General features: G+C 39.5%; 1 protein-coding gene and 2 non-coding genes across 4 annotated transcripts in view; all 3 read left to right on the top strand.

Moving 5' to 3' along the window:
• The window catches only part of Pcca (propionyl-CoA carboxylase subunit alpha), a 358996-nt gene that overhangs the window by 181415 nt on the left and 150143 nt on the right, over positions 1–27438 (top strand). For both annotated transcript variants that reach the window (XM_047554213.1, XM_047554212.1), the window contains 4 exons: positions 983–1057; positions 5126–5194; positions 7127–7202; positions 21598–21708. In XM_047554213.1, the coding sequence (XP_047410169.1) occupies positions 983–1057; positions 5126–5194; positions 7127–7202; positions 21598–21708 (331 nt within the window). The remainder of the gene's footprint in view (positions 1–982; positions 1058–5125; positions 5195–7126; positions 7203–21597; positions 21709–27438) is intronic.
• On the top strand, positions 5362–5435 carry Trnai-uau (transfer RNA isoleucine (anticodon UAU)). The gene has a single exon. It is a non-coding gene; the product is annotated as a tRNA-Ile (tRNA).
• Positions 6250–6338, top strand: LOC124986043 (small nucleolar SNORD12/SNORD106). Its single transcript, XR_007108953.1, has one exon. It is a non-coding gene; the product is annotated as a small nucleolar SNORD12/SNORD106 (small nucleolar RNA).

Below are 27438 nucleotides of genomic sequence, written 5' to 3'. Positions count from 1 at the left end.
CCTGGGTACAGGTTAATTGTTGATTCTGTATTTACTAAACTTTTTTCCAACAGTTTTTTTTCCTCGTTTTTTCCTTTATGATTACGTGGAAGTATTGATTAAAATTTAAATTGTAAAGTTTTCGATAAAGCATGTATTTTTGTTTCACAATTTTAATTATGGGTTTTACTCATCAGTTCTTAGTTCAGTACTCATATTATTTTATAACTATATGAATCAGGAAATAGAGCACTCAGTACCTGAAAATGCTTTTTTTCAAATGATTAAGACAAGATCGCAAGGCAACATTTGCACTTTTACTTTTAGACTCAGAAATGTCTGTCAATATAGAAAAACAAATCAGTGGTGTCTGTTTAAGACTTTTGAACACTGTGTCAATCTTTTTAAAGCAGCTTGAAAATAAGTTTTGTCATGGCTATTACTACCCCTCCTGCTCTGCATCGTGTGTTAAGGGATATGTCTTTCTGGTGACACTGAACTTATTTGTTATTTATTCTGATGATCTAAGATCTTTTTAAATGGAATACATATCTAGCAGCACGTGCAGTGTTTCTTTTCAGGTCTTTATTTGAAGAGCCGGGATTCTCAAGTTTTACCATATGTGAGCTGTTTTGAGAAGTAAGAAAAACAAATATCTTTAGTGCAGCACATTTGTTGTTCTGAACTTGAGCATGTTTTGATGTAGAGCCTAGGTTATTTTATTTTTGCCCAAGGCATTCTAAGAAGTTTTATAAAAAGTTGGAATTTTACCAATTACAATAAAGTATGATCAAGGTCAGGCTAAATTCTGCTTGCAGTTCTGTTTGATTTTTAAATACACTTCTGAGTTGTCTAGTGGGTAAGACAGTAGCATTCCAAAATCTGTGATTCGGTAAATACCGTATGTTAAAAATAGAGCTATGAATGCTGCTTCGTCGTAGCTAACCTTACTTGTGCTGATTTATATTTCAAAGACTGTGTTTCCTTTCCTTTGAACTTCCAGGACCCCTACAAGTCTTTTGGTTTACCGTCTATTGGGAGGTTGTCTCAGTACCAAGAGCCGATACATCTACCTGGTGTAAGTCATTAAGCTGTAATACCAGCTGAGGGGTTAAAATCTTGATTTATGTCGTACTTTTATGTGAAAGCAAGTCAACACCAAAGGGTGAAAATTGAGGGACAAGTGTAATTCATGGGGAATCAGTGTTTTTGTTTTAAAAAAATTTTTTTGTACTTTATGATGTTCAGGAGAGACAGAATTCTTTTGACAAGGGAAGCTCAGAGACATCTGATGACATAAATGATGGTTTACAAGGTTCCCAGTTCTTTTGAAAATTGTAACGAGAAAGATCATGTAATCCTAAGGAAGAACAGTAAATGACTTTTTTTGTGTGTTACAATTTAGTCTCTTCAATAAATTGAGTGCAGCTTCCCCAGATACTCAAATGTCAAGAAACTTAAGCACAAAATCATCTTGGTAATAGAACTGGATTAAGAAAAATAAAGTGTGCCTCAGTCTAGTAAGTGTCACTGACTTTAAGAGTTCATATTGTTTATACCAGTTAAGAAAAAGTGATCTGTTCGTTTTATTCCATAGTTGTTCTATCTTTAGTAACTGCTCTTTAAATAGTTTCAGTTGCATGAAAAGAACAAGGACATTCCCTTTCTCTTAATCAAGGTAGTAAGTGCACAGATACGTGACACCATGTTGGCTGGTGGTTGACAGGGGCCGCACCATCTGTGAATATGATTATTCAGCTTGATTACTGGCAAGAAGATGGTGAAAGATTACAGGAAGAATTCTAAATTTGAAGATGTTATTGGATATATGATTTATTTCACTTTTTAAATTGTTTTTGTCCATGTGCTTTCTAAAGGGACTTGACCCTTTCTAGGCTTGGAGACTCCATGCTGTGTTCAAAGCCTGAAGGCAGAAAAAAAATTGTAAAGATTGAACAGGCATTATGTGACATTAAATAGCTGATGAGAAAATAAGTATCATAGGGACATATCTAAACACTTTTTTAATCAAACAAAAAGTATTAAATAAGAATTGATAATGATTACTCCAGTTGTTAGAAGTTTTCACCACGTTGTAATAGCTAACAGGATGTCAAACATTTTGCCCTCGCAAGTTTTTGTAATTTGCAATTTTCAAACGTGAGACCTGTTGAAAGTACAAGTGATAATGGACAAACTATACCCCCTACAGGTTTTGTCCCACCAAATCTTTCTTCAATTAATGCTGCAGCAGGAGTTTTATGTAATAACATTTGCAGTTGTGAGCCATCCATAGAAAGAAAAAACAATTAAAATGCCTTAAATGTTCTGCTTACTGCTGTTATTTGCTTGTGTGAATGTTGCATGTCAGCTAAATGGACCAAGGAATAGATAAAGTGATTGGGTGCAGGAGAGTGCACACTAAGCTTTGTCTATCATTATTGCTGGGAGCAATCAAATTGATGTCAGCAGGACAGTAGATGCGTTGACAGCTGTAATTATGTATCTCCATGGTGATCACTTTTGGCCTGTCATGGAGGCCCACGAGTCCCCTCCCTTGGAAGCATTTAATCAGATTGGGCTGTCACTTGTCAGGTAGACATGGCGGGCTGGGAGTTGGGCTTAGGGGGAGAGGTGAATTGAGAACGAAGGGTGGGAGACGTCTGATACTTCCCAGGGTCCACTGTGGTACTGGGGAAAGCAGTTTCAATTATGCTGGAGGTTTCTGAGCAGTGGTTTGAGAATCTCATACAGAGCTGCATGGGTGTTCTCGTTGTGGGCGTAGTTGGTTTTCCCTCCTTGCCTTATTAAAACTAAATCAGTCAGTTTAACTTGAGAACCATGTTTGCTCTTACCTTTTTGGTCACAAGCCTACATACTTAAGAGTTGACTTACGGTTTGTACTTTTCACTTGCATCTTTAAACCTGAAATTTATCAATATGGCAAAGATGAAGATTTCCTTTCTAATTCTTGATAATTTTGTTTTGTAAATTTATTTTCAGACTGCAATTTTGTTCTGCTCAGAAAATTTGGTTTAATTTCTGTTTGATTTTGTTCCTGAACATTCACTGCAAATTTATATGACTTTTGTTTCCTTGGAGGAATGAGCACTTGATTTGACTCTTAATTGTTAGAAATTAGTTTTTGGAAAAAACTTTATAAACAGTTAATTATAGAATAGGGGTTTCATGCTTTGTTACAATTTCAAATTGGAAATGTCAATTTGCTTACATGTGTTAATCACACATATTTTGATTTTTACCCCATGTTTTAAAATTAAAATGGTATATTTTCTATGTTCATAATTTTAGTAAATGAGAGAGACACATGTATCTAGGAGCCTTGGGTCACTTAACTTTTAGGATGGTATTATTCAAGATAATTAAAATTTTAAGTTATGAACTACAGGAAGATGTAATAAATATTCTTTATTGTCTGTTATTTCACCAGTGAGATGAACATCAAAATTTCCCACTAGCTTTATAGCAGTTTATGTAGCAATGATAGGATATATTTAAAGTCAAAAGTTTTAGAACTTCTACGGATCTCAGTTTTAAACACAGTCTCATTAGTAAGTATGCTATGGTTTTACATGTGACACGATGACAAAGTTAGCTCTTTAACTTTTTGGTATTAAAATGAAGAAAACTGATTGCACAGTCATGTTTTCAGTTGTAACCTGATGGTCTTGCTACCTGAATGTGGGGGCATGTAGGTTGGTATCCTCTGCTTTCAATGCCACCCTATTAATTTTTTCTAGTTGTTGTTTTTTTTTTTTTAAATTAACACCAGGAATGTGATAGAATTTAGTTTATGTTCTAAAGTATGTTTCCAGACAATCGAAGGCCAAGTATGTTTTGTACATATGCTGAGTGAATAGAATGTATGAATGTGAATAGAAATATCTGTATTTTTGTTTGTGTTTGCAAATTTGGAAATAAAAGCCCTCTGGAGATAACGTTCTCTTTTAAAACCTTACAGGGAGAATATAGTGGTCTTTTTTTTTTTTTTTTTTTGAAGAGAGTGAAACTATGGCTTATCTTTTGATGTCACTGTGTAATAAAGCCATCATCTTACCCTCATGTGGCTATCCTAGACAAGAGGTTCTACATGTGGTCCCTTGATAACTGCCTAAATTAAAATATTAAAGGCCTAACAGCCGCTGCGTTGACCTTTCCCTGCCTTGCTGCAGACAGATGAGCTGCTGTTTATGAGGCCAGCTTCTTCCCACAGGTGATGAGTGGGCGCTTCCGCTCTTCTCTGCCCACCCCTGTACAATGTTGGGCATCAAAGTCCTGCTGTTCCAGGAGCTTCGATTAAATTCCTCTATCCTCAAGACCCTTAGGATATGCCTGACAGGCTTCAGTATTTTGATTAGCTTTTAAATACCTCAGATTCCAAAACTTGGTCACAATAATTTAATAACTATTCTGTCCTCAGCAACTGCTCATTTTGAAAGTTTTACATGGCTAACCTCCGTGCCTTACTGCTGATATCAAACTGGGAGATGAAAACAAGGATCAGTGATGTCCTAACTAACTTGCTGGCTGGTTAACAGCATCTGGCTCTTCAAAAGCGTATTTGGAACTTGTGCTATTTCTCCCCCCATGAAAATCGCAAAATCAGAACTCTAATTGGGGCTGTGTCCTCACAAAGCAAAGCCATGGGAAAAGCTGTGTAAACATGAAGGCCTCAGGGGACCAACAGTAACAGAAAATAGCATTTTACAGCTGAGAGGGTGCGGCAGAAAGGAAAGTGCTGCGGACATGAAAGGCCAGGCCGTTTCCCTCGCGGAGGGGAGGCAGCGGGCCCTGGGGGTCAGGCGGGAGTCCCCTGAGAAGGGGCATGGTCCCCACCAGCAGAGAGCTGCAGAGCATCCTGGGGCACTGGTGCGGGGGTGTATAAGGTTTCCCCCCCTTTCACTCCTAGTTCCTTCCTTTGGTAGCAGAGTGTTTATGTTGTAGGGCATGTGAGCAGATCAAGATGGGCTGGTGTCTGCATTTTCTGGTTGTTTATCTAATGTCCAGGAATTGGAATGTTACTTGAGATTGAAACTATCTAGTTTCTCCAAGGAAATTTAATTTGTGGTTTTAAAAAAAGTCTGCCCAATATGAAGTCACTTTTATTTTTCTCTCTCCCTCCCAGGTCCGGGTTGACAGTGGTATCCAACCAGGAAGTGATATCAGCATTTATTACGATCCTATGATTTCAAAAGTTAGTTCCATTTCTTCCTGGCTTTCTTCTGAACAATGTGCATATTTAATTAAAAAGTCTGACATAGGGCCTTTACCTGAATCATTTATTATAATTAAACAGTTATACTGATGTAAAATGGAAACCGAGGATTTCTTCTCTTATTTCAAGACCACATTCAGGGGGCTGGGGATATAGCTCAGTTGGTAGAGTGCTTGCCTTATAAGCACAAGGCCCTGGGTTCAAATCCCCAGCATCACCAAAAAAGAAAAAAAAGACCACATTCATTTGCAATACTCTGTCCTCCCCAAGCATATCATCCACCTCCACCAGTACACACACTGGAAAACATCCACCCCGGGCCACCAACCACCTCATAGCACAAGAAGGAATTAAGTTGTCGTTTTTTGGCAATTTGAGAAAATGGCCTAAGATAAAAGTATGAGTATCAGGTGATGATAAGAAGTTGGACTGATAGGCAGTGTTTGTTCAGAGTACTTTTAACTTACTCAATTTTTTCTTGCAAATTAATAGTCACTTAAGTGACTTAAGTCAATTAATTATTGACATGATTAAGTTTCTGATTTGCCTCCCCCCCGCCTCCCCCACCCCTGTGGTTCTAGAGATGAAACCCAGGGCCTCCTGTATGCTAGGCAAATGCTGTACCACTGAACTACACCCCCAGCCCAATTACATATTATATAAGAATATAATATGTGGTTTTGTCAACTTGTCTTTTCTAAGTTTAACTTTCTAGACTGAATAATTAGCATTACTTAAATTTTTTAATGTTTGAAATCTTAAGACTTTATAGTATCTAAAGTATTGCAGCAGTTAAAACTGTGTATTTTATTTGAAAATCCTGTGTTCTCAAAAATATTAAATCTACATTGAGGAATGATCTCTTTATTTTTTTTTTTTAATTAAACTCTGTTTCATAAGTGGTTTTTCCCCCAAGTGTACTTTTAACGTAGTTGTAGTAAACAAACTAAACTTTTTAATTTTATTTTTTACTTTGTTTTTACACTAATAATGTTAAAGTGAACCTTAGCTCTTTTGTTTATTAGAGAAACCTAATTTGATTAAAGAATAAAAATATATCCCCATCAGATCGACCCTGTTGATCTAATTAAACCTCTAGGCCAGTTTTATCTGATGCATAAATAAATAAATAAATAAATAAATAAATAAATAAAAATTAAAACATAAAAATACATAAAAATTATAAATGAATTTTTAAGTAGCTGAGATTTCATTTTTAGATGTATACTTTTCAGAATAATGGCTTGTGAATTAATTTTCAAACTGGTTTAATATTGTAGACTTTACAATATTTTCCAAAGTAATTCCAATCTATAGAATGACTAATGTAACCACCAGAAAAATCCTTAATGAATAGTTAAGTTCTTATTTATTAATTTATATAAGATACATTTAAATAGGCACAGAATTCTGTAGAGCAGGAAGGCCTTTCTGTTTTTCTCATGCCTGTGCCCTTTGCTTCATTGTCCTATTATGTGTGAAAAATAATAGAAATAGACTTTTTTCTTTCATTTTTTATATTTAAAAGTTTATGTACTTTTTGGTGGCTTATGTTACCTGTTCAGTGTATCAAAGTTGGAAATCACAGAAAAATAGGGAAATAAAAAAGTCTTACCCAGTTCCACATTTAATGTTATCTTCTTTTAAAGTTTTTACTTGTTTTTTGTTATTATTGTTTTTTCAAATAACTCTTTATAATGAAAATGAAATGTAAAAGTCTGAAATCGCTGGATTCTAATAATTATTTACTCAAAAAATCTTAACTGGCACATTTTACATTAAAAACTGAACCACTGTGAAGTTTCAAAAGGTATCTTGGGAAGTCTGTTATGAAACATTTTACGTGTTCCTAGATTGAATCGTTTTTCATGTAGGTAGCTATAAATGTTGTCTCTGCTTGTTTGCTTTTAGCTGATCACCTATGGCTTGGATAGAACTGAAGCACTGAAGAGGATGGAGCAGGCACTGGATAATTACGTTATTCGAGGTAAAAGGAAAACTTCGTGACCCTGTTGGGGTGTCTAGTTCTAGAAGACAGCTTAAAGGTTTACTAATTAGCAATTCCATGAAGCGGTTGCTCACTATGTGTTTAAGTAGAAATCAGAAAAGCTCCTATTAATTCAACTGACATACAGACACACTTCCTTTTCCTTGACAGTCCTATATGTTACACATGCATATTAAGTTGTTTAATGAACCTGTGATTTGTAACCTTTCCTAAATGAGCATGTCCTATTTTGTAGTCACTGCTCGATGTAAAGTGAGAACCTGTAGCACAAAGAACCATTGGCCAGTGCAGTTTGGTAACAGTTTTGCTATATTGTCTGTGGAGTTTTTTGTTTGGTTTTTGAAGTAGGAAACTTGAAAGTGTATGGAGATGGAAGCATAGTGACTTACATTTGGCAGAGTTGGAGGTAGAGTGGATAGCTCTTTGCTTCTGTTACAGCCTGAGGGGAGACTATTTTCTAGGAGGTGCAGGTTTGTTCCTCATGTACACAGCTGATATTTGTAGCACCTAACAGCATGAGATCCTGTGAACCATTAGAGTGACTGAATTAGGAGCAGCACTTGCATTTAAATAATTCACTCAAAGTTATACTTAACCCCTTTTGGGGAGTAAATCATATTCTAAATTTTATTAGAAATTTTCTATTAGTAATACATAAATTATTTTAGCCCAACATAAATTGTTATCAACTGTGGAATAATGGATTTTAACACCAAATGGAAAGGAGAAAATATTAAGCTAGTTTTGAATTTTGAACAAGTAGTGAGGGGACCTAAGAACATCCCAGAGGAAAGGCTGGATGGGGCTGGGAGACTCCACTGGGGAGTCGTGGGGTTGGACTGGTGGCGGGTCTGACTGCTGGCCTTCCTCAAGGACAAATGAAGCACTTGTGCAGATTTCAGAAAATTTCCCCTCAAGTGGGTACAGCTTTTGGGTCTTGAGGCTTGGCAAGTGGACCCAGGCTTTGTGTGGAATAGAAAAAACGCTCAGGGTTCGACAGGAAGTCCAGCCTAGCAACAAGCACGTCGAGACTTTGCTTTGCCCCCTTGACCCAGTTCCTTTGTGCAGTGAACAGTTTGTACAACTGTCCAGTAGTCAATTTCATGACCCATTTTTTTTTAGCACATCTACATTTCCCAGTTCATTTTCTTCCAGTGACAATTAAGCCATGTAGTCCACACTTTTCCTCTTTTTTTTCTCTTCCAATTTTTCCTTTGTTAGATCAGAACAGACTTCTTCTCTCCTCTCCCTGTGAGCATTACCTTCTTTCCTTCCTGCTTGTCAACATGTAATGGTGTTTTTATCTGGTCTCCTGTGTTAGTGATTCTTCCTTATCAGACAAAGGAAAATGGTAAGATTTCACATATGAAAATTTGCAAATCTAAAATTTGTATCTAAAATTTATAAAATCCTTTTCATATTTTTCCTAGTTTATTCCAATCTTACTTTTTTAGCCTTGATTTTAGACTATTTACTTATGCATAACTTTGCTGTGTTCCCCTATTTTAAGCAGCAATTTTTTTTTTTCTTTATGCATTGGTATTATAGGCCCAGGGCTGTGTGTCTATATTCCTACAGAAGTAATTGTTCCCCAGAAGGACATTAGGACATTCTTGGAACACACATTGTGTTTGTGTGTGTGTGTGTGTGTGTGTAACTGTATAGCCATGGATATAAATGATTTGCTTGGGAAGCTTATTCCTGGAGGACTTTCATGGCTTCTGCAGGGGCTCCCCCCACCTTTATCTTTGAATTTTTTATTGTGGTTGTTGAATCATTAGAATTTGGTTAATTTAGGTTTTGCTGCAACAAGCTCACATGGTAAAATCTTGAATAAGAGTCAGTGTGAGTAAGAACATTTTGTTGTCACATGTCCATTAAACTGGTAGAGCACATACGATGGCATGTAAGTTAAGAGACTTAAATACCAAGGTGGCGTCCCTTATTCTCCTAACTTTACACGGATCACGTGTAGAAGTGTGTTTTATTGTGCAGATATATTTTTCTAAGCTTAGTCTGAAATTTTTGCCTGGAGTTATTGTGAAACGGTGGAGAGAAGCCGGGAGACGGGTCCATCACATGCTGTCACACATGAAGTAACAGTGTGATTTTTGACCTATTACCGTGTCTCAATGGAGAGACAGTCCCTGCCCTGTCCTTCGTGGCGGGGGTTAGGGGAGATCAGGCGTTTGAAGGGCGTGACTCCCCTGACTGGTGTTCTCCATCAACCTCAGTCCCATCCCTTCTCCCTCTTTTACCACAGTTACGAAACCACATTTTAAAAACCATATGTTATAAATTGCAGTATCATCGGGATGTGAAGTTCATCACGCCGTAGATACATAATATTGAAAGCCCATCTCAGGTCATTCCCGGTGTGTCGTGCTGGGGTCCTCACTCTCAGAAGCATCCCAACACTTCTCTGAAGCATTTACTGTCAGTGTAATGAGAGTATTAATCGTGCAATTAATGGCCCACTGTCGGATTATGCCATAAGAACATTAGGAGCGTGTGGGCACGGTGGTGCTTGTCGTGTTTAATTGTGTGTTACTGGTGCTGAGCAGTGCCTGGCACAGGGTCCATGGTGGCGGGGGAGTGGTGCTGTCCTGATTTCAGGGAGCGTCTAGTATCCCTGGTATGCAAAACACACGAACAGAGAAAGGTAACTGCTTGCTGTGGTCTTTGGGGAAGATAATGTGAAATGAGATTTTAAAATAAAATGCCAACATTTTGAGCCAGCCACTTAACTTTTGGGACTCTTTCCCGTGGAGTGGACCGGCCAGATTGCGAGATGATGTTCAAAAGCGCAGTTATAACAGCATCGATGGTTGTGAGCAGGCCGCCTTGCTGTGCGCTGGTGACTGGAAGCCGTGCACCGTGCCGTTGGAGTGGGAGAGGAATCCCAGGGCCTTGTTTAGCGCGCTCTCTACCAACTACCTTCTTAGCCGAAAATATTTTCCATTAGTTTGGATGAACACAGAGAAAGGGATGTGTACATATCAGATGGAATTTTACTAAGCTCAAAGGTTTTGTCAAGGGGTTATCTTGCTGCACCGAGGCTTCTTTATTTTAGATATTTTTAAGCCTCGAGAGAAGTCCAGTGAGCTGTGTGCCTCGATCCTGCTCTTCCCCTGGCTTCACCCAGTGTTAGGCTTTGACATTTGCTCTGCTCCTCTTTCCCCTTCTTTGCCCTTCCCTCCTTCATCCTCTCTTCCTCCCTCAGTTCCTCCCTCCTTCCTTTCCTGTTTTCTTTCCGTTCTATTTGAGAGAAGCTTACAAGTAGCATGACGTCACTCCTGAATACTTCCCAGGGCAGCTGAAGGGAAAGAGCACGTTCCCACAGACTGCAGTGCCATTATCACTGCACAGAAAGTTCCCAACATCCAGTAATACCACTGCTGCATTGTGCATATCCACAGTTGTCTCTCAAAGTCTGAGTTTTGTTTGCTTTTGAACCCTGTTCATGGTCCAGTTTGCACAATACCTTTGATTGTGTGTTCTTATTCTCTTGCCCTCTTTTGTATTTCATTTCACTAGCATTTTTGAGGAGTCTGGGGCAGGTGACTTGTAGAATGTCCCCTCTTTATGGGTGGTGTCAGCACTGGTTCAGTGGAGGCATTCAGGAGCAAGCCGGGAGGATGGTGTTGCAGTCAGAACCCAGTGTTCTTTGAGTCACTAACTTGGGTATGGTGCAGTTATTGAGGGTTAGGAGGTATCAGGGTATGACATGGGCCTCCGTGGCTAGAGTAGATGGCCAAATTATTTGAGATGAGGTTCAAAGAACAGAGAGGTTGGGGGTTGCATGGGCCATCTTCACAGGGATGGCATGAGTTGGTGTTGGAAGAAAGAATATAAGTGACAGATTTTTTTTACAGATTTGGCGTTGTGGCAAGGCTGTTGATAGACGAAAAGGACTTAGAGAATATTTTATAGCCAGATAAAATAAGCCTCAAGATTAGCAGAAGTTTCTCCAAGGATTCGAAGAGGAATGTTCTAGAGGTTTCGTGGCTCACAGGAGGTATGAAAGGGTTATTAGAGCATGAGGTCCTTGAAGGCATGGAGGTTTAGGTGAGGGGAGGACATTGGCAGAATGTTCCACAAAGATACCAAGCATACAGTGGACCTGACTGATCATGGTGCAACAATCTTGGGAGAGAGACTGCAGTGGCTTGGAAAAGAGAGAGGGCGTATTTAGGGGACCAGGAGGCAGCTGGATCAGCTGAGGAGAAGGGATGGCCAGAGGAACTTGTACTGGTGGTGATGGATGCAGAGTTGCTGAAGTGCTTGTAGAAACGTGGTCTCAAAGGCTTTCAGAGGGGCTGCCTCTCGACACAATCTAAATAACTTTGGTGCTATTTACTTTTCTTTGGTTCTTCTGCCATGCTGTTCTCATGGATATGGTGGTCTAGTGCAGGGACTTCCTGTAAATACTCTTTACCTAGCTATACCAGTCTACTATTCAGTATAGACAGGACAACACTTTTCAAGGATCAACTGATTGTCATACATGAAACACATTTTTTCTCCTCTGATACCAAATGTGTGGAGTCTCCCCACAAACCATGCAGTTCAGTTCTCTGCCAGCACCTCCGGGTGCCCAACAACTCATTTCAGTCTGACATTGCCTATCTGGAGTTGGTCAAGTACTCAGTCCCATGAGAGCTCCCACTTCATGTGCTAAGTGAGAGGCCCAGTTGCCATCTGTAATTCTCACTGACTGGCTGTGAATTGGGGATTCTCGTAACCTCCCTCAGTCTTGATAGTTTGTGACATGGATTGAGTATGAACCCTCAGAAGAAAGTTTTGAATTTCGGAGCATTTGGTTTCAGGCTTTTAGATTAGGGATGTTCGACAGGTAAAGTCTATACAAATATTACAAAATCTGAAAAACTCTGAACATCTGAAACCCCTTTGAATTCAAGCATTTCAGACAGGGGCACTGAACCTGCTATGGCTACTCGGGGAGTCCCTTGGTTTTCTGTTACTGGTTTATTACAGAAGATCCAACTTGGGAGCAGCCAGATGGAAGAGATGCTAGACAAGGATGGAGGTGGGCTGTGGAGCTTCCGTGCCCTCCGGGGCCCTGCCACGCTCCTAGCATGTCCTGTGTTCTTCAGCCTGGAAGCTCTCCAAATCCTGTCCCGTAGTGTAGAGTTTTATGGACGCTTTATGGACAGGGTGATTGTTCCTACTGGCCGCTGGTGATTAAGTCCATCTCCAGCCCTAGGCTTGGGTGGGTAGGTGGTCAGGCTGAAGGTTCCTCTGGCTCCCAGCCCCCATCCCTTGAGTTATTCATCAGCATAAGCTCAGGTGTGGTTGAAAATAGCTTATTATGAATAACAAATGATGCTCCTCTCGTCCTTATCATTCAGACAATTTCAAGGGTTTTGTGAACTCCGTACCAGGGACCTGGAACCAAGACCCCAAATCACTTGTCTGCTTCAAACTCATCAGTGTCTTTTCACTGGCCTCACACGCGTTTCCCCCCGGCAAGGCCTCTGCAGTCTCGGTCACACTTCCTCTTACCCCCACCCCCAGTCATTTTTATTGCCTGGACAGCACCATCATCTTCCCACCCCAGGACCTTGTGGCTAATCTGTAGTCTGAGCAGTTGTAACAAAAAGAATTGGAAAAAAAGAAAAAAAAAGTGGCTAAGGAAAGAGAGAGTGGACTTCTTCCCTCCTGTAAGAGTACAGAAAGGTGGTTGGGTGGTTGTCAAGGACTGGTAGGGGGCTTTTACATTCAGAGCCGGCGGTTTCATTTTTGGGGTCCCGATTGGATGCTTTTCTGTCTGTTGTCAAGTTCTAGCAGGAAGACGGCAGGGGATTCATGCCCACTTGCCTTCAGGGAAGGGCCTACAAAGGGCAGGTTCACTTTCGTTCCCATCTTATTGGCATTTAGTGCCATGGCCACAACTAGGAAAGATGGGACATGTAGTTGATATCAAGGTGGTTGATACACTAAGCTCAAGGGCAGCATTTCTCTTACTGAAGGAACAAGGAGAAAACAGAGGAATCAGATACATGCATATGTCTGCTTATTTATGGAAACACATAATCGTATACACCCAAGGCCAGAGGGAGATGATGGGAATGATTGGGGATGGGAGACCAGGTAAATATGCTGAAGGGGAGAGACTTTTTATGTGATTCCAACTTCTAGATCCATGTTAATATTTCTGAATGAATCAACATTCTTAGGGAGAAGTCAAAACAGAATACAGACCAAAACTGATTTCAGATGAATAATCATGCTGAAGGGAAGAGGAAAGAAAAAAGTGAACCCAAATACTTGGAACAGGATTTTAACTCTATATATCCTCAGATTGAGAAGAAAATATGTATACACAAATATTAAACTCTGGTTAGTAGGTTAGGTTTGTTTTTCATAGTTGATGCGTTAGCTGTTCTGAAAAAAAATGCATGTATATTCTGGAATTGAAGAAATAAACACATGTATCCTGGATAATAAGTACCAAGTTCTTTTCTGTTGGAGAAGGCATAGGGGTAGAATGGCCTGTGGGGTGTTGGCTTGAAACTGGGGGTCGTGTGACCCCTGGGTTTTCACATAGACTGATCCATATGTAAAGGCATGATGTGTGTGTGTGTGTGTGTGTGTGTGTGTGTGTGTGTGTGTGTGTACATGTACACACGCATGCACATTATCTAGCTTGGGGCTTCTCCTTCTCACCCTTGGCAGTATTGACAGTTTGGAGCAGACAATTCTTGCTGTGGGTGGTTGTCTGTAGTGCATGGTGTTTTGAAACCAGGGCTCCCTGATACAGGGGCAAATTTCAGGAAGAATATGAGATGAGCTGGAAACATCTTGTGTAAGAAAGTAAACAAATGCTCAAAAAATGATGATCTGTCAAAAAGACATGAGAACCAGCTTGCAGAGGCTCCCATTGGCCAATAAATAGTGCTAAATAGTGCTAGGAGGGGACTGTAGTCCCTGGAACAGAATGAGTCCATGAGTCGATACTAACAGAGAAGGTCGGTAATCTGGGGAGAAGATAGTTCTCCCTGTAGGTTTTTTACTCATTAGTAAATATAGAAAAATCACCATCTGGTAAACACCAGATGTTTCAGTCAGAACCATCAGTGGATGCAAAAATTAATGGTGAAAATATGAGAAATGGGTATTTGCATATTTTCTTGATATCCCTCTGTAAGATGACTTATTAATCACAAGGGGAAGTCACACTCTTTGCTCTGTGCTAGCCACCTAGCCAAGCAGTCACCATCGACCTCACCAGTGACGAATGAGCTGGCATCACAGGCCTCTCCTACGAGGCTGAGAAGAGCACCACTTGCGTGATATTTTTGCCACAAATGCCCAGCCTGAATGTAATCCCGAGGAAACATCAGACAAACCCACCTGAAAGACAGTCTGCAAAACAAATGGCTTCTGCTCCTCAAAATGTCAAGGTCACGAAACACAAAGGGAACTGGAGCAGCTTGTTCAGATCAAAGCAAGCAAAAGACGCAGGGCAGCAGAGGGGAAGGTGGCCCTGGCTGGATCCTGGACCAGGAAAATGCTTTTCTTGTCGTGAAGGTCATGAGTGGGACATTTTAGTGGATTTTGAATCAAGGCTATAGATTGGATAATGATATCATTATCAATGTATACTTTTCTGATCTTGAGCACTGTAGTGTGGTTACAGAGACTTACTTTCCTTTTAGGAAATGTACAGTGATGTATTTAGGGTTAAACTGACATCTTGTCTGCAATTTACTTTCAACAGTTTAGAAAGGAAAATAGTGTGTGTGGTCTATACATGCAGAGAGAATATTAATGATAAAGCAAATAAATGTGGGTTTAAATAATGTTCTCACTATTTAATAAATGTTCACATTTATTTAAATGTGGAAATAAATAATGTTCTCAGCTGGAGAACCTGTACTATTTTGCAAATTTTCTAAAATTCCAAGCTTATTTAAGAATAAAAGTTTTAAAATGTTGGGAGGAGGAGCTTCCCCTGTTCCCTTCAGCTCATACTTCAGGAATAAAAGCAGAGATGCCCTTTTGATTTTTATTTATTCATCTGGATAATGCTAAAATATGGATGGGTTAGAAAAATTGTTTCATGAAGGACAGATAAGGAAGAACAATTTTACTGTCTTGTTTTAGTAATTGCTTAATTATTCATATACGATTTTTTTTTCCTAAGCTGATTTTCAGCTTTTGTTAACATAGAGAAACTTTAGAGCAAAAATGTAACTTGGTTAAAGTTAATTACTAAGTCCCCATGAAATGAGCAGTGCCTTTGGCCTCTGTTTGATCCTGGCAGTGTGCACAGCTAATGTCTGGCCAGTGTTTTGGAAGCAGCAGGCAGTCAGGAGAAGGCTGCTCTGGGGGCCTCTCTCCAAGGCTGGTCATGATTTCCCATGCAGATGGGACCTGGTGAACTTTGCCAGAGGTCATCCTCAATTCCCAATCTAAAACTCCCAGTCATAATTTTTATGAGTATGTGATTAATAATATCATTGAGGTTGTAAAGTAACTCTCAAATAATACCTCTACTGTCCACTTACTTTTGAACAAGGAACTGTTCAAATGACACTCTTTCCTGGGACATGAGAAAAGTAAACTAAGTACAAAATGGGAACTTTCAAATATGTAGAATACCATGAAATAGTTCAGTGATTGCTCTATCTGCTATCTTGAACTTTAAGGTATAAAATAATTTTCTGATTAATCCCATTTTGACTTTAATTAATTAATGTATAGTAGTGTCTAGAAAATTTCTGCCATTAGCCATTGTTTCACAATGTAATCCTTGGGGGAAAACAGGTAATTATTAATTTTTGCATAGTAAAATATAATATTTTCTTCAGAGAATATTATTCATTTATAATATTCATTATTCAGAGAATATTAAAGAAAAGATTTTAACTTTATTTATTTTTCAATGTCGATGGACCTTTATTTTATTCATTTATTTATACATGGTGCTGAGAATTGAACCCAGTGCCTCATACACACTGGGCAAGCACTCTTACTACTGAGCCACAACCCCAGCCCAAGTAAAGATATTTTTATGTTTTAATTTTATTCTCACAACATTGTTTAGTGAGATAAAAGCATATATTTTCATGCTGTATTTACTATTCAAGTTGAAGGATTTTAAAAAGTCCACGCTTCATTTGTGTACTTGATATAAAAAAATGTAAATTAATATTTGCTTGTAATTCCTTTGAGTCATATTTTCTAAAATCAACACCTCTTTTTCAGATTTGAATGTGGAATGAAATTATAACATATTTATCCCATAAGACTGCACACATTTTAATTTTTTTATATATCATTAGTTACAAAGTCACCACTGGGCATCAGAAGATAATCTTTGTTCAAGTTATTAACTGTTTCTGGAAGTTGTGTTGTCTTTGACTGAAGGCAGGGTTTGGTTCCAAATGTTTGACCTTGGCCCCATACAGAGCTAGAAAATTTATACCTGTATGAAGCTGTAAAAGAAAAGCCAGTGGAGTTAAGTATGAAATATTAAATATATAAGACAGCAGTATTTTTTTATTTATCTGGGGGAGGGAGGAACAAAAATCCTGAGAGTTAGACTGCCTTGCTAACTTATCTCCTCTTCTGTACAAAAGCTTGTAAGTTGAGATATTCTGAATTGTTAATTTGTACCTAAGAACCATCTTTTTTTTTGGAAATTAAATTCCCCTGAACCCTGGCCTTCCAACTTTTATCCTTTCCTGTCCCTCCCTTAGGGTCTTGTTTTCCCTAAGACTTCTGGTATTATAAGATATGAATAGTTTGCATAGTGCTGCCTTCATTCTGCACCGTTCGTCTTGGCGGTTTCGACTGCTTTGTGCGGCCGGCTGCGTGACTAGACCAGCCTGCCTTCTAGCGCGCTGCTCTTCCGGTCGCCGTTCAGACATCATCCAGCGGTCGTCTCGCAGGCATCTCATCTTGCCTAGAAGGAATCGCCTCATCGCCTGCAGCACATCCCTGGCCTGCACAGGGCATCCTCGGTCAAACTCTGGGTGTTGTGCTTGGCTCATCTCCCCACTGTCCACCCCAGCGAAGGCTCTGAGCCCAGTCTGCCTCCTGCGCCTCTGTCTGGTCCAGCTCTTTTTCTCCATCTGCATTGTCCACACCCTAGCCGTGGACCACAGCCTGGCCCTCCTTCATTATGTGGTTGAGAGCGAATCCCGTTTCCCATCTTCTCTCCTGCCCGCTGCAGGCCCTTTCCCATCTCGCAGCCTGAGTGGTGCTGGGATGTCTGAACCTGGTCATATCCCCCCAGCCTCAGCCATCCTCTTGCTTAGGAGGGGCAGTGACATCTTTGCCTGTCCTGTCAGACCCTGAATGCCCCATTAGCCCTGGGCTTCATTTGGCTCCCTTCTCTCCACTCCTGGGCAAGGGCATCTTTCAGTTTTCCCACAGAAATAGCTGGTGGTGACCATTTGCTTTTCACAATAGTGAAAATCCCTGAAGCACCAAAGTTCCTCCCCGACATCATGCAGACCTCCACTACCTGCCGCATCCTTCTGCATCTTTGTTTTTGTTCCCAGACAGGAAAATGTGTTAAGTCACAAATGTGATCCTCCTCTGGAACTCTGCAGCTGTCATTCATGTGCTTAGGTAACGGCTCCACCACGCGAGATCCGTTTTCTTCTTCAGAACTATTTTGGTTTTGTCTGCTTATAAAACATGGTCAGTGGATCAATTTCCGTTCAGTAGCCTGACATCTTTCAAGAGTTCTCACCTCCCCAGTTTGTCTTTCTAAGCATCCCAGCGTTCTGCTTTGGCTGAGCTTCACTTTTACTGATACAAATGCTGCCTATAATATAGGTAAATGTCACCTTTTTTCAATGTTGGTGCCATCAGAAGTTTCTTCTACCTTCTAATACTTTCCTTATAAAAACACTTATTTATAAAAGCTCTTTGAGGAGTCTGATACTCCCATGTCTCAGGCATGTAATAATTTTTGTGTGTCCTTTCCCCATCGAGAAGAAAGAAAGCCCTGAGAGACAGAAGCCTTGTGAGTGAGCTGGCATTGCCCACAGAGCAAGGTTGGAGAGTGGTGCATTCCTCCTGGCATGTGCTATAAAAGGTATTTATTAGGACCATCGTCTGTGTATGGTAACTTCTTCCATGGCTAGAGAAGAGGAAGATGAGGAGAAGGACAAAGAGGAGGAGGAGGAGAACAAAGATGGCATATTTGTATAGCTGAAGGAATACCATTAATAGTTAAGTTCTGGAAATTTCTCTAAATATTTTAAGGTAATTCAGATAGTTTGGGAATTGACTTTTATAAAATAAGAGCATGGTGAATCTTCTGAGACAGGAACAGATGCTCAGAATTTTTCACATAGTTGCTCATATGATCTATTTTTTCTTTTTACTTTTTTTTTTTTTTTTTTTTTTTTAGTTGTAGATGAACTCAATACCTTTATTTTATTTATTTTTATGTGGTGCTGAGAATCGAACCTAGTGCCTCACACATGCTAGACAAGGGCTCTACCACTGAGCTACAACCCCAGCCCTCATATAATCTAATATAAAGAGATGTATAGAAAAGTGCCCGAAGGATGTAGTAAGCTACTAATATTGATAAGCTTAGAGATGGGAGGTCATAGAAAAAGATACGCTCTTCTGCCCCATGTGCATGCATTAGGGCACTGGGTAATCTGCTGTGATAAGGATTTCTAAATACACTGGTGTAAAAAGGTAGAAATGTATCAGCTTTCATGTAATAGTCTTCTGATCCATGCCAGCGGGCCAGGGCAGCCTCAGGAGGTCTTTCAAGAGCACCCTCACCTTGTGGCTGTGCTTCATTCTCCTTGACAAAGCTGAGTTCCCACCACACCAGGAATCCCACAAGGAGAGAGAATGAAAGGAAGACCAGCAAACAATTTTTTTTTTATAAGCAGGTGCAGCAGGTGTGGACCACATCACTTCAGCTTGCGTCCCCTTGTCTGGGTGTTAGTTTCAGTCCTGGCTGCAAGCTAGGTGGGAAAATACAGGCTGTGTCTGGGTCTTTTGCTCAGATAAATCTCGATTTCTGTGGGAACAGGAAAAAGGTTTTAGGGTAGCTAGCAGTATGTCTCAATATACTTCTAAACTTTCAAAAATTTTTACATATACTGTTATTATAATTTTTTATAATTGTTCTGAATAAATAATGCATTCATCATGCAAAATTCAGAAGGTGCCAAAGATACATAAAAAGGAAGTTGCCCTCCTACCTCATTCCCCTACCCATATATCTCCTTGGAGAAAACTAGTGTTCCATCTGTTGCTATTGTGATTTGTAATCATTAGATTTACATTGTTCAGCTTCTTTGGACCACAGTTTTCTTACTTTTAAGGTATCTTGTGTTTCTTTGTGGTTTTCTCATTCCATAACTGGCTACTGAAAGTTTCTGAATCAGCTATCCTACTGTGCGCTCTTGGTTTGATTGCCACGTGAACTGTAGGTAAGGAGTAATGTTGACAAATCTAGACTTATTTGCACAGAAGATCAACACCGTTAAGACCCAGAGGCAGATGCTGGCTGCCTTGGCCCCAGACTGAGGGTTTCAGACTTTGTGAGCTTCTCCTAAGGCCCTTGCAATCAGATGACCCAGTCAAGTGTTCTCTTCGTAAAGCCCTCTGAGTCACAGGGCTCCCATGCACCATTTGTCTTTGGCTTGTGGCAATTCCCTATTTTAATTTTACTTTGAAATGGTCATCGTCTGCTAGGCTCAGTTTCTTTTTTCTTTTTTTTTTTTTTTTTTTTTTTTTTTTGCTGTTCCCCTCCCCACGCACTCAGGGAGGTGGTTTTGACATAGAATGAACTTCTAACATTTTAAATATTCAGTTTTTGATGAGCACTGACATAGATGTGTACAGCCATGGAACCATTGTGACTTGGTGCTGAAATTCCTGTCACCACCAGAAGCTTCCTCAGGGTCTGGGTAATCCACCTCCCTGTTCTGGTGTGACCGCATGACCTGCTTCCTGTCGCTATAGTTTGGTTTGCATTTTCTCACATTTGTTCATAGTAATTTATCCTGTATGCATTATTTTTGGTCTGGCCTCTTTAATTTGGTATAATTATTCTGAGATTTATCCATGTTGTTTTGTATGTTGATGACTCGTCTCTTTTTATTGCTGAGTAGAAAACTACATTATGTTAATCTATTCATTTATTTATTGATGGGCATTTAGGGTTTTTTCTCCAAGTTTTAATTATTACAAGTAAAGCTGGTGTTAACCTTTGTGTATGAACATATTTTTATTGAACTTGGAAGTATTTAGGAGTATGTTTAACTTTTTCAGAAACTGCCAAACTGTTTCAAAATGGGTATGCCATTTTATACGGCCACCTCCAGGTGTGGCAATTCTGATTGTTCCATGTCCTCACCAGCATCAATGATTTAATTTTTAGCCATGTAAATTGGTGTGTAGTGGTATCTCTTATTTCTTCGACAGTAATAGTGCTGAACCTTTTTCTGTGCTTATTGAGCATTTTGCAAACTGTTCAGATCTTTTGCCCATTTTTCTTCTTCAACTTGTTTGTTGTCTTATAGATGTGTTATAAAATATGTTCTTTATACATTCCAGATGTTTCTTGCCTAACATGTAGTGTTATGAATATTTTTTCTCAGTCTGTGATTTGCAGTTCACTTTTTAAACTATCTTTTGAAGAGCAGACTTTAAATATTTTATTTTTATTTATTTGCTTTTTGGTACTGGGAATTGAACCTGGGACACTTTACCACTGAGCCACATCCCAAGCCCTTTTTATTTTTTATTTTGAGAGAGGGTCTCAATAAGTTGCTGAGACTGGCTTCAAACTTGCAATCCTTCTGCCTCAATCTCTTGAGTTGCTGGGATTACAGGTATGCACCAGTGTGCCCAGCAAACTTTAAATTTAGATGAAATACAATTGTTGATATTTTTATGGTTCCTATTTTTTTGTGGAATAAGAATCTGTTTCCTTACCCCAAGGTAACAACATTTTTCTTTCTTTTATAAATCTTAAAATAGTTGTAGACTCTTAAGACACATTTTTGTTTGTGATCCATTTTGAGTTAATTTTTGTCTCTGGTGTGAATTAGAGTGAGATTCATTTTCTTACCTTTTATCCCCCAGAGGATATCTAGTTGTTCTAGTGTCATTTATCGGAAAGACATTATTTCCCCATTGAATCATCAATAACAAGCTTCTTAAGTTTACTGTGGGTGTTTTAATGCTACTTCACGTTCAGGTGTTTGCTGGTATTTGAAAATCAAAGAGAGAAGTACTCTTGCATGGTTCTTGCTAGATCACTGGACACTGATGACAAATTTCTTAAAGTTACATGAATTAGGTTTTTCACTGACTCATTGTTCTGCAATTCAACCTTATGTCATTTTATTTTTAGGTGTTACACATAATATTGCATTACTTCGAGAGGTGATAATCAACTCACGCTTTGTAAAAGGAGACATCAGTACTAAATTTCTCTCTGATGTGTATCCCGATGGCTTTAAAGGTTTGTATGATTGAAATATTTTAGTTACTCAAAGACTTTTGTTACTTAAAGTCATTATTTTCATGTTTTATTGTCACATATAATTTTTCTATTTTGAAATTGTAGCCTTTGGCTTATATTATACTTTATTATCATATTTGGAATGTTCTAGACTATTGACATTCATGATTTTGAGTATTCAGGTATGACTCTTGAATATAATAATCTGCAATTTTGTTGAGCGAAGAATTTACGTGAAATGTAAAGCATGTCAGTAGATCATTGCCCTACCTGACTTTCTAAAATGGATATGTAAGGAACCCTTTTTTAGTGATTATGTATATCTTTATGAAAAACAGCCCTGACATTTTCAGAAAGCAAGATGCTGGTCCTATTGGTGAAAATGACAGTGTTGGTTAGGTGTGATAGAACATGCTTGTGATCCCAGGAGCTCGGGAATCTGAGCCAGGAGTGTTGCAGGTCCGAAGTCAGCCTCAGCAGCTTAGCAAGGCTCTAAGAAGCAAGCGAGGCCCTGTCTCAAAATAAAAAATAAAACGGGCTGGGGATGTGGCTCAGTGGAAAAACGCCACTGTATGTATGTGTATGAATACCTGGGTTCCATCCCTGGTATCAAAAAAAGACAATGTCTAAGAAGATGATGGTTTTTAGCCTGAAAATGAAGTGTTGAATAAAGAAATGAGTGAAGGTCTGGGGATATAGCTCACTTTGTAGAGTGCTTCGAGCACAAGGCCCTGGGTTCAATCCCCAGAACCTCAAAAAAAAAAAAAAAAGAAATTAGTGGAATGTGATATTTAGCCCTGGGCAGTTGTCAGTGAGTGTTTCCAAGTAATTAAAAAAATAAATAAATAAAAAGTTTGACAAGAAGGAAAAATGAGAAACAGGGAACCCTTCGGTGAGCGTTAAAGACATGGTTAATGTGTTATTAAGAAACCAACAGGACTTACTTGAGACTTCACAGAAAAGATACAAGGTGAGAGCCAGAAGCCTCTACATGAATTTCTGGTGATGGTGGGATGTACGAAGGTCAGATAGTCTTCCATTTAAAGTGTTTTAGTATATAAAATGACTTACATAGTCATGTTAAGAGCTAGACATAGATTCACATAGTTGAGCTATTAAGTGCATTTACTAAACAATTTTTAATTTAAAATTTACAATATGGAGTTTTCCTAAGAAATGTATCCAAATGTTCTTTTAAAACATTAGTACTAGAGTTTTATCATTAGTATCAAGGGAGATGAAGAAGTTCTTTTATTTGGGTTCTTAAAATCCAGTGATTCATCAGTTCTTAAAAACTTCTGAATTTGAAAGAATACAAAATAAAATGTATCCTTAACATGATTATAATTTTATTCTTATGTAATGATTTCATTAAAGTCTGTTGGTGTCATGAGGTCAGGAACCACTTAGGTCATTGCTTCTTACCATGTCCGTAGCAACAGACTATGGTAGACATTAAGAAAACAGTTGTTGAATTAATTAAAAGAATCTTATTGGTAGCTTTGATGAAAGGATTACTTTGGATATTTTTAATTATCCGTACATGTATCCAGACAGCCAGTTCACTCTGTTTTGATTCTACTGGTTTGGCCTCTTGTGCTTACTAAAGTTTTAATTAAAAGTTCTAGTAAGTTGTGAGATGGACTCAGGACTTCCCTGTGTCTGCCAATCTAATTCATCTTTGAAGGTGAAATGATAGGAAATGGTGGGCAGAAGGAGAAAACAAGCAAACACTTTAGAGGACCTGTAGAACAAACATACACATGTGTGGGTATTTACATGTATATACCCATTCACATATGAGAGTATATATATATGGTAAAATATCCCATAGAAGAAATTGAGGCATTTGAAACTTCTAATTAGTATTGTACATTTAGCAACAATAGAAAATGTTTTGCATTCTCTAGATAAGGGGATCCCCTTGGATCTCAGAAATTTACTAAAAACTTATATATTACAGTTTACTATGTATAATACTTTACATTTCTTTTTTGGTAAGGAATTATCATCAAAGATTCCACAATTTTGTCTCTTAGCTTATATAAGAAAGGATTACAATATTTTTCATTGTCTCAAGTGTTAGAAGAACCTTTTGCAGTTATTTAAACTCAGCCTTCATTTTCTATGTGAGGAAATAAAAACTCAAAGAAATTGATAATGCTAATGACCAGAAAAATAAGGAAGCCAGGAACGGATCCTAGGATTTTCTTTCCTTTTCTTTTTCCCTCTCTCCCTCCCTCCCTCTCCCCTGCTCCCTCTTCCTTTCTTCCTCTCTCATTCGTTCTTTCGCTCATTCCATCATTCATTCATCCATCCATCCATGCTGGGGCCTTGAACTTGCTACCCTCCACCACTGAGCCACATACCAACCGAATCCTAGGATTTTCATTCCCAGCTTGAGGGCTCTTTCAGCATGCTCCGCTTCAGATTCATAAATCACCAGACGTTTCCATCGGGCCGCTGCGTGTCATCTTGCCTCTGAGGACTCCAAGCATGCACACCTGTGTCTGCCATTCCCTGTGTCTGCCTCCTGTTTCACTCCCACCTACGGTTTGCTGGTCAGTTCGTTCCTCTCTGAATGGCTACCGTCTCTTATTCTCCTTCAGATTGCTCTCCCTTTCCTTACCTATTTTAACCTCAGAGCAAGTCTTAGATAAATTAAACTATCATCTTTGACTATTTGATAGATGTGCCTGAAAGAGACAGCAGGAAGTGGCAACTGAAGTTAATCCAGGACCCTCTCAACACGCTTGAGGCAGGGTCACTTTGTCCCTTTGGGCTTACCCATCTGCTTCCCATCTGTCCTGCTCTCCTGGGCCCTGTTCATAGGCAAGTGTCTGTCTTTATGACTGCTTTAAAATTTTCTGTTATATGAGTTTACTTTCCCAGATCTGTTTGTGAACTATGACAGTTTTACTGTTTTTACTGTTCTTAAATTTGAACTTGGAAATTATTGCCTCTAAAAATAAAGGGTACACAAGAAGTTATTCTGGTCCACTCTTTACATTCTGATGTTGAAAAGCTATTTTTCTTTGATTCTGAATATAAGGAAAATGAAGAATAAGATATTTTGGTTCTGAAATCAAAAGGAAATGAAGAAAATATTTTAAGAAGCATAATTTCAATTGCCATGTAATAAACTCTTTGAATTGAGTTCTCTATTACTTTGCTATACTTTGGCCTGAAGACCCATCAAAAGAAATTATCAGAATTATATTTTTTCTTGAGAAAAGTTATACAGATTTTTGGTAAAAATTGAATTCAACATAGAAAGCGTAGAATAGGTCACGCTTCTCTCTTCCCCACGGATGCTATTTGGATGGTCATTAAAGTCATTCAACAAATGCTGGGTGCAGGCTCCCGGAGGAAGTCCAAGGCGGACAGTACTGTTTCCCTTCATCAAGGAGCTGACGTCACAAGAGGAGTAAGCACAGAAGCACCGACACGCTCAGGACAGAAGGACCCCAGTGCGCGTCAGCATGCCACCAGAAGGTCTTGAGGTGGAGGCCAGGCCGGTTCCTGTTCAGGGAATGAGGGCGCCTCGCACAGAGTCGGCCTGTTGACTGCTGCAGCTCCTGTCGAGGAGTCACCTGGTGCTGGGTGGCCAGGTGGCTTGTGGAGCCTTGTGCGCCTCTCCTCACGCGCGTCTGCTTTCAGGAATGCGGTAGTTTGCAGTCGACACGAGGGAGTGCTCACTGCCGGGGAATTAGCAAGTGCCACCCACCAGACCCCCACCCCAGTGGGTTGCCAAACATTCACCATCAAACCTACCTGAAGCTTTGACACGAGAGCCGCTAACGTGGAAAGGAAGTGGGGTACCCCCCTGGGGAGCTCCTAAGGATAGGTGCAGCCCGGTTTCAGAGTTGCCTGTTTGGGAAGCGGATTCCTGGGCTCGCTGACAACAGTCAGAGCAGCGAAGGGGTTAACTAGAGAGGGCTCATCAGTAGTCAGAGTGACAGATGGGTGGTCACTGCTAAGAACCAAGTGGGCGAATCCAGGGAATAACTGGAAGAAGTAGCCCAAAATATTTAGCAAAAAGGTAAAGAAAATAAAACCATTCAGGCAGTAAGAGATATGGAGGGAAGAACCAAAAGATTTTTCATGTAATGAATATATCACAGGAGTTTAATGAAAAGAAAAATGGATAAATGAAGGATAAAATAAATTGTAGGGGAGTCTTGGTTTTACTGTTCTTTAGAAAGTCTTGAGGTGTTGGAAAGAGCCACTGAGTTTCAAATGGGATTCACGAGAAAAGGTTACTCCTGGGCACATCAACAACAACAACAACAACAAAGAACTTTATAAAGTTTCCGGAAAGAAGGAAAAAAAAAAAAGACATATGCCAAGAATGTTTAATGAGATCAGACCCCATAAACCAGAAGGTGGAGAACCTAAAGGCAAGATCTGTTGCACAGGAAAGAACTTGATCCAGAGGACTGTGCTCAGTTGAGATTGCCTGCACCTGTCAGTGCGTACTTTCAAGTGGGTACAGAAGTGTCTCACTCTGTCAGCTTTGAGGAAACTGCTGAAGAAAGTTCTCCAGCCAATTTTGAAGCAAAGGCAATTGCTTAAATATGCCACATACTTCCACTCCAAACCCCACTGAATGGAAGTTTTTGAAGACACAGGCTCTTAAGGAAAAGAGAGGGAATTGCATTTTAGAAAAGGAAAAGATAAAAAATAAATTTTTATGGACTTTTTAACATAGGAAAGTTGAATCCTAAAATGTCCATGGGAGAGACAGACTTGTTTATTATCACTTTATGTTCTTTCTGTGGAAAGGGATGGGAGGATCCAAAAGCACTTGAATATGTGAATATGTCCCAGGCAGAGTTCTGGGCAGGTAGGACTCACTAGTAGGCAGAAGTGCTGGCTGCCCTCCAGGGACTTGCTCTCCTGCAGGCTGGCGGGCCGCGTGCATCCCCGGCTTCCCGTGGCCGCTGTACAGGGGTTTGGGGATGAGATCCTGTCTTCACCCATCAGCCTAGAGTCAAGAACAGAAGCCAGTACACCTGCTCAACCCAAAATGAGCACACCATCACCAGAGGACCAATGGTGGAGGACATTCAAGTGGAGTCCAAGGTGGGATGTGAGGAAAGATGGTGCACTTAACTTGGGAACCTCTTCTCTCCATACTGCCTGAGTTGCACACCAACAATTAATTAGGCAAGTGAAATACTGATTGTCTTGCCATTGAAGGGGTCCTAGAATGTGCTGCCTTTCCATTCCTGATGATATGTACAATGCATATGTGTCTGAAGACAGGGCTTGTCAAGTGTTCTCTGAACCAGTAGAAGAAATGCATTTTACACACACAGAGACACACACACACAGAGTTACACACAATTGTCATGAAAAATACTGTGTTCAAAGTGAACTGATAATTGGTTTTTCTGGTCATGTCCTACTAAGTAGGGTTCATAGACTGATTCCTTTTTTTTTTCTTTGTTCTTTATAGTTATACATATGACAGTAGAATGTACTTTGACATCTTATACGTACATGGAGTATAACTTCCCATTCTTGTTATTGAACATGATGTGGAGTTGCACTGATCTTATGAACACAGGAAAGTTATGTCTGATTCATCGTTTTGTCTTTCCCATTCCCATCCCCATTCCCTTCCTGGCATTCCCCTTTGTCTAATCCAGTGAACTTCTATTCTCCCCAATCCCTTATTGTGTGTTAGTATCCATATATCAGAGAGAACATTTGACCTTTGGTTTT

The sequence above is a fragment of the Sciurus carolinensis genome, chromosome 5, assembly GCF_902686445.1.
Source record: "Sciurus carolinensis chromosome 5, mSciCar1.2, whole genome shotgun sequence".
Lineage (NCBI taxonomy): Eukaryota > Metazoa > Chordata > Mammalia > Rodentia > Sciuridae > Sciurus > Sciurus carolinensis.
The sequence above is the reverse complement of the archived record's forward strand: the minus strand, read 5'-3'. Positions and strand labels throughout refer to the sequence as shown.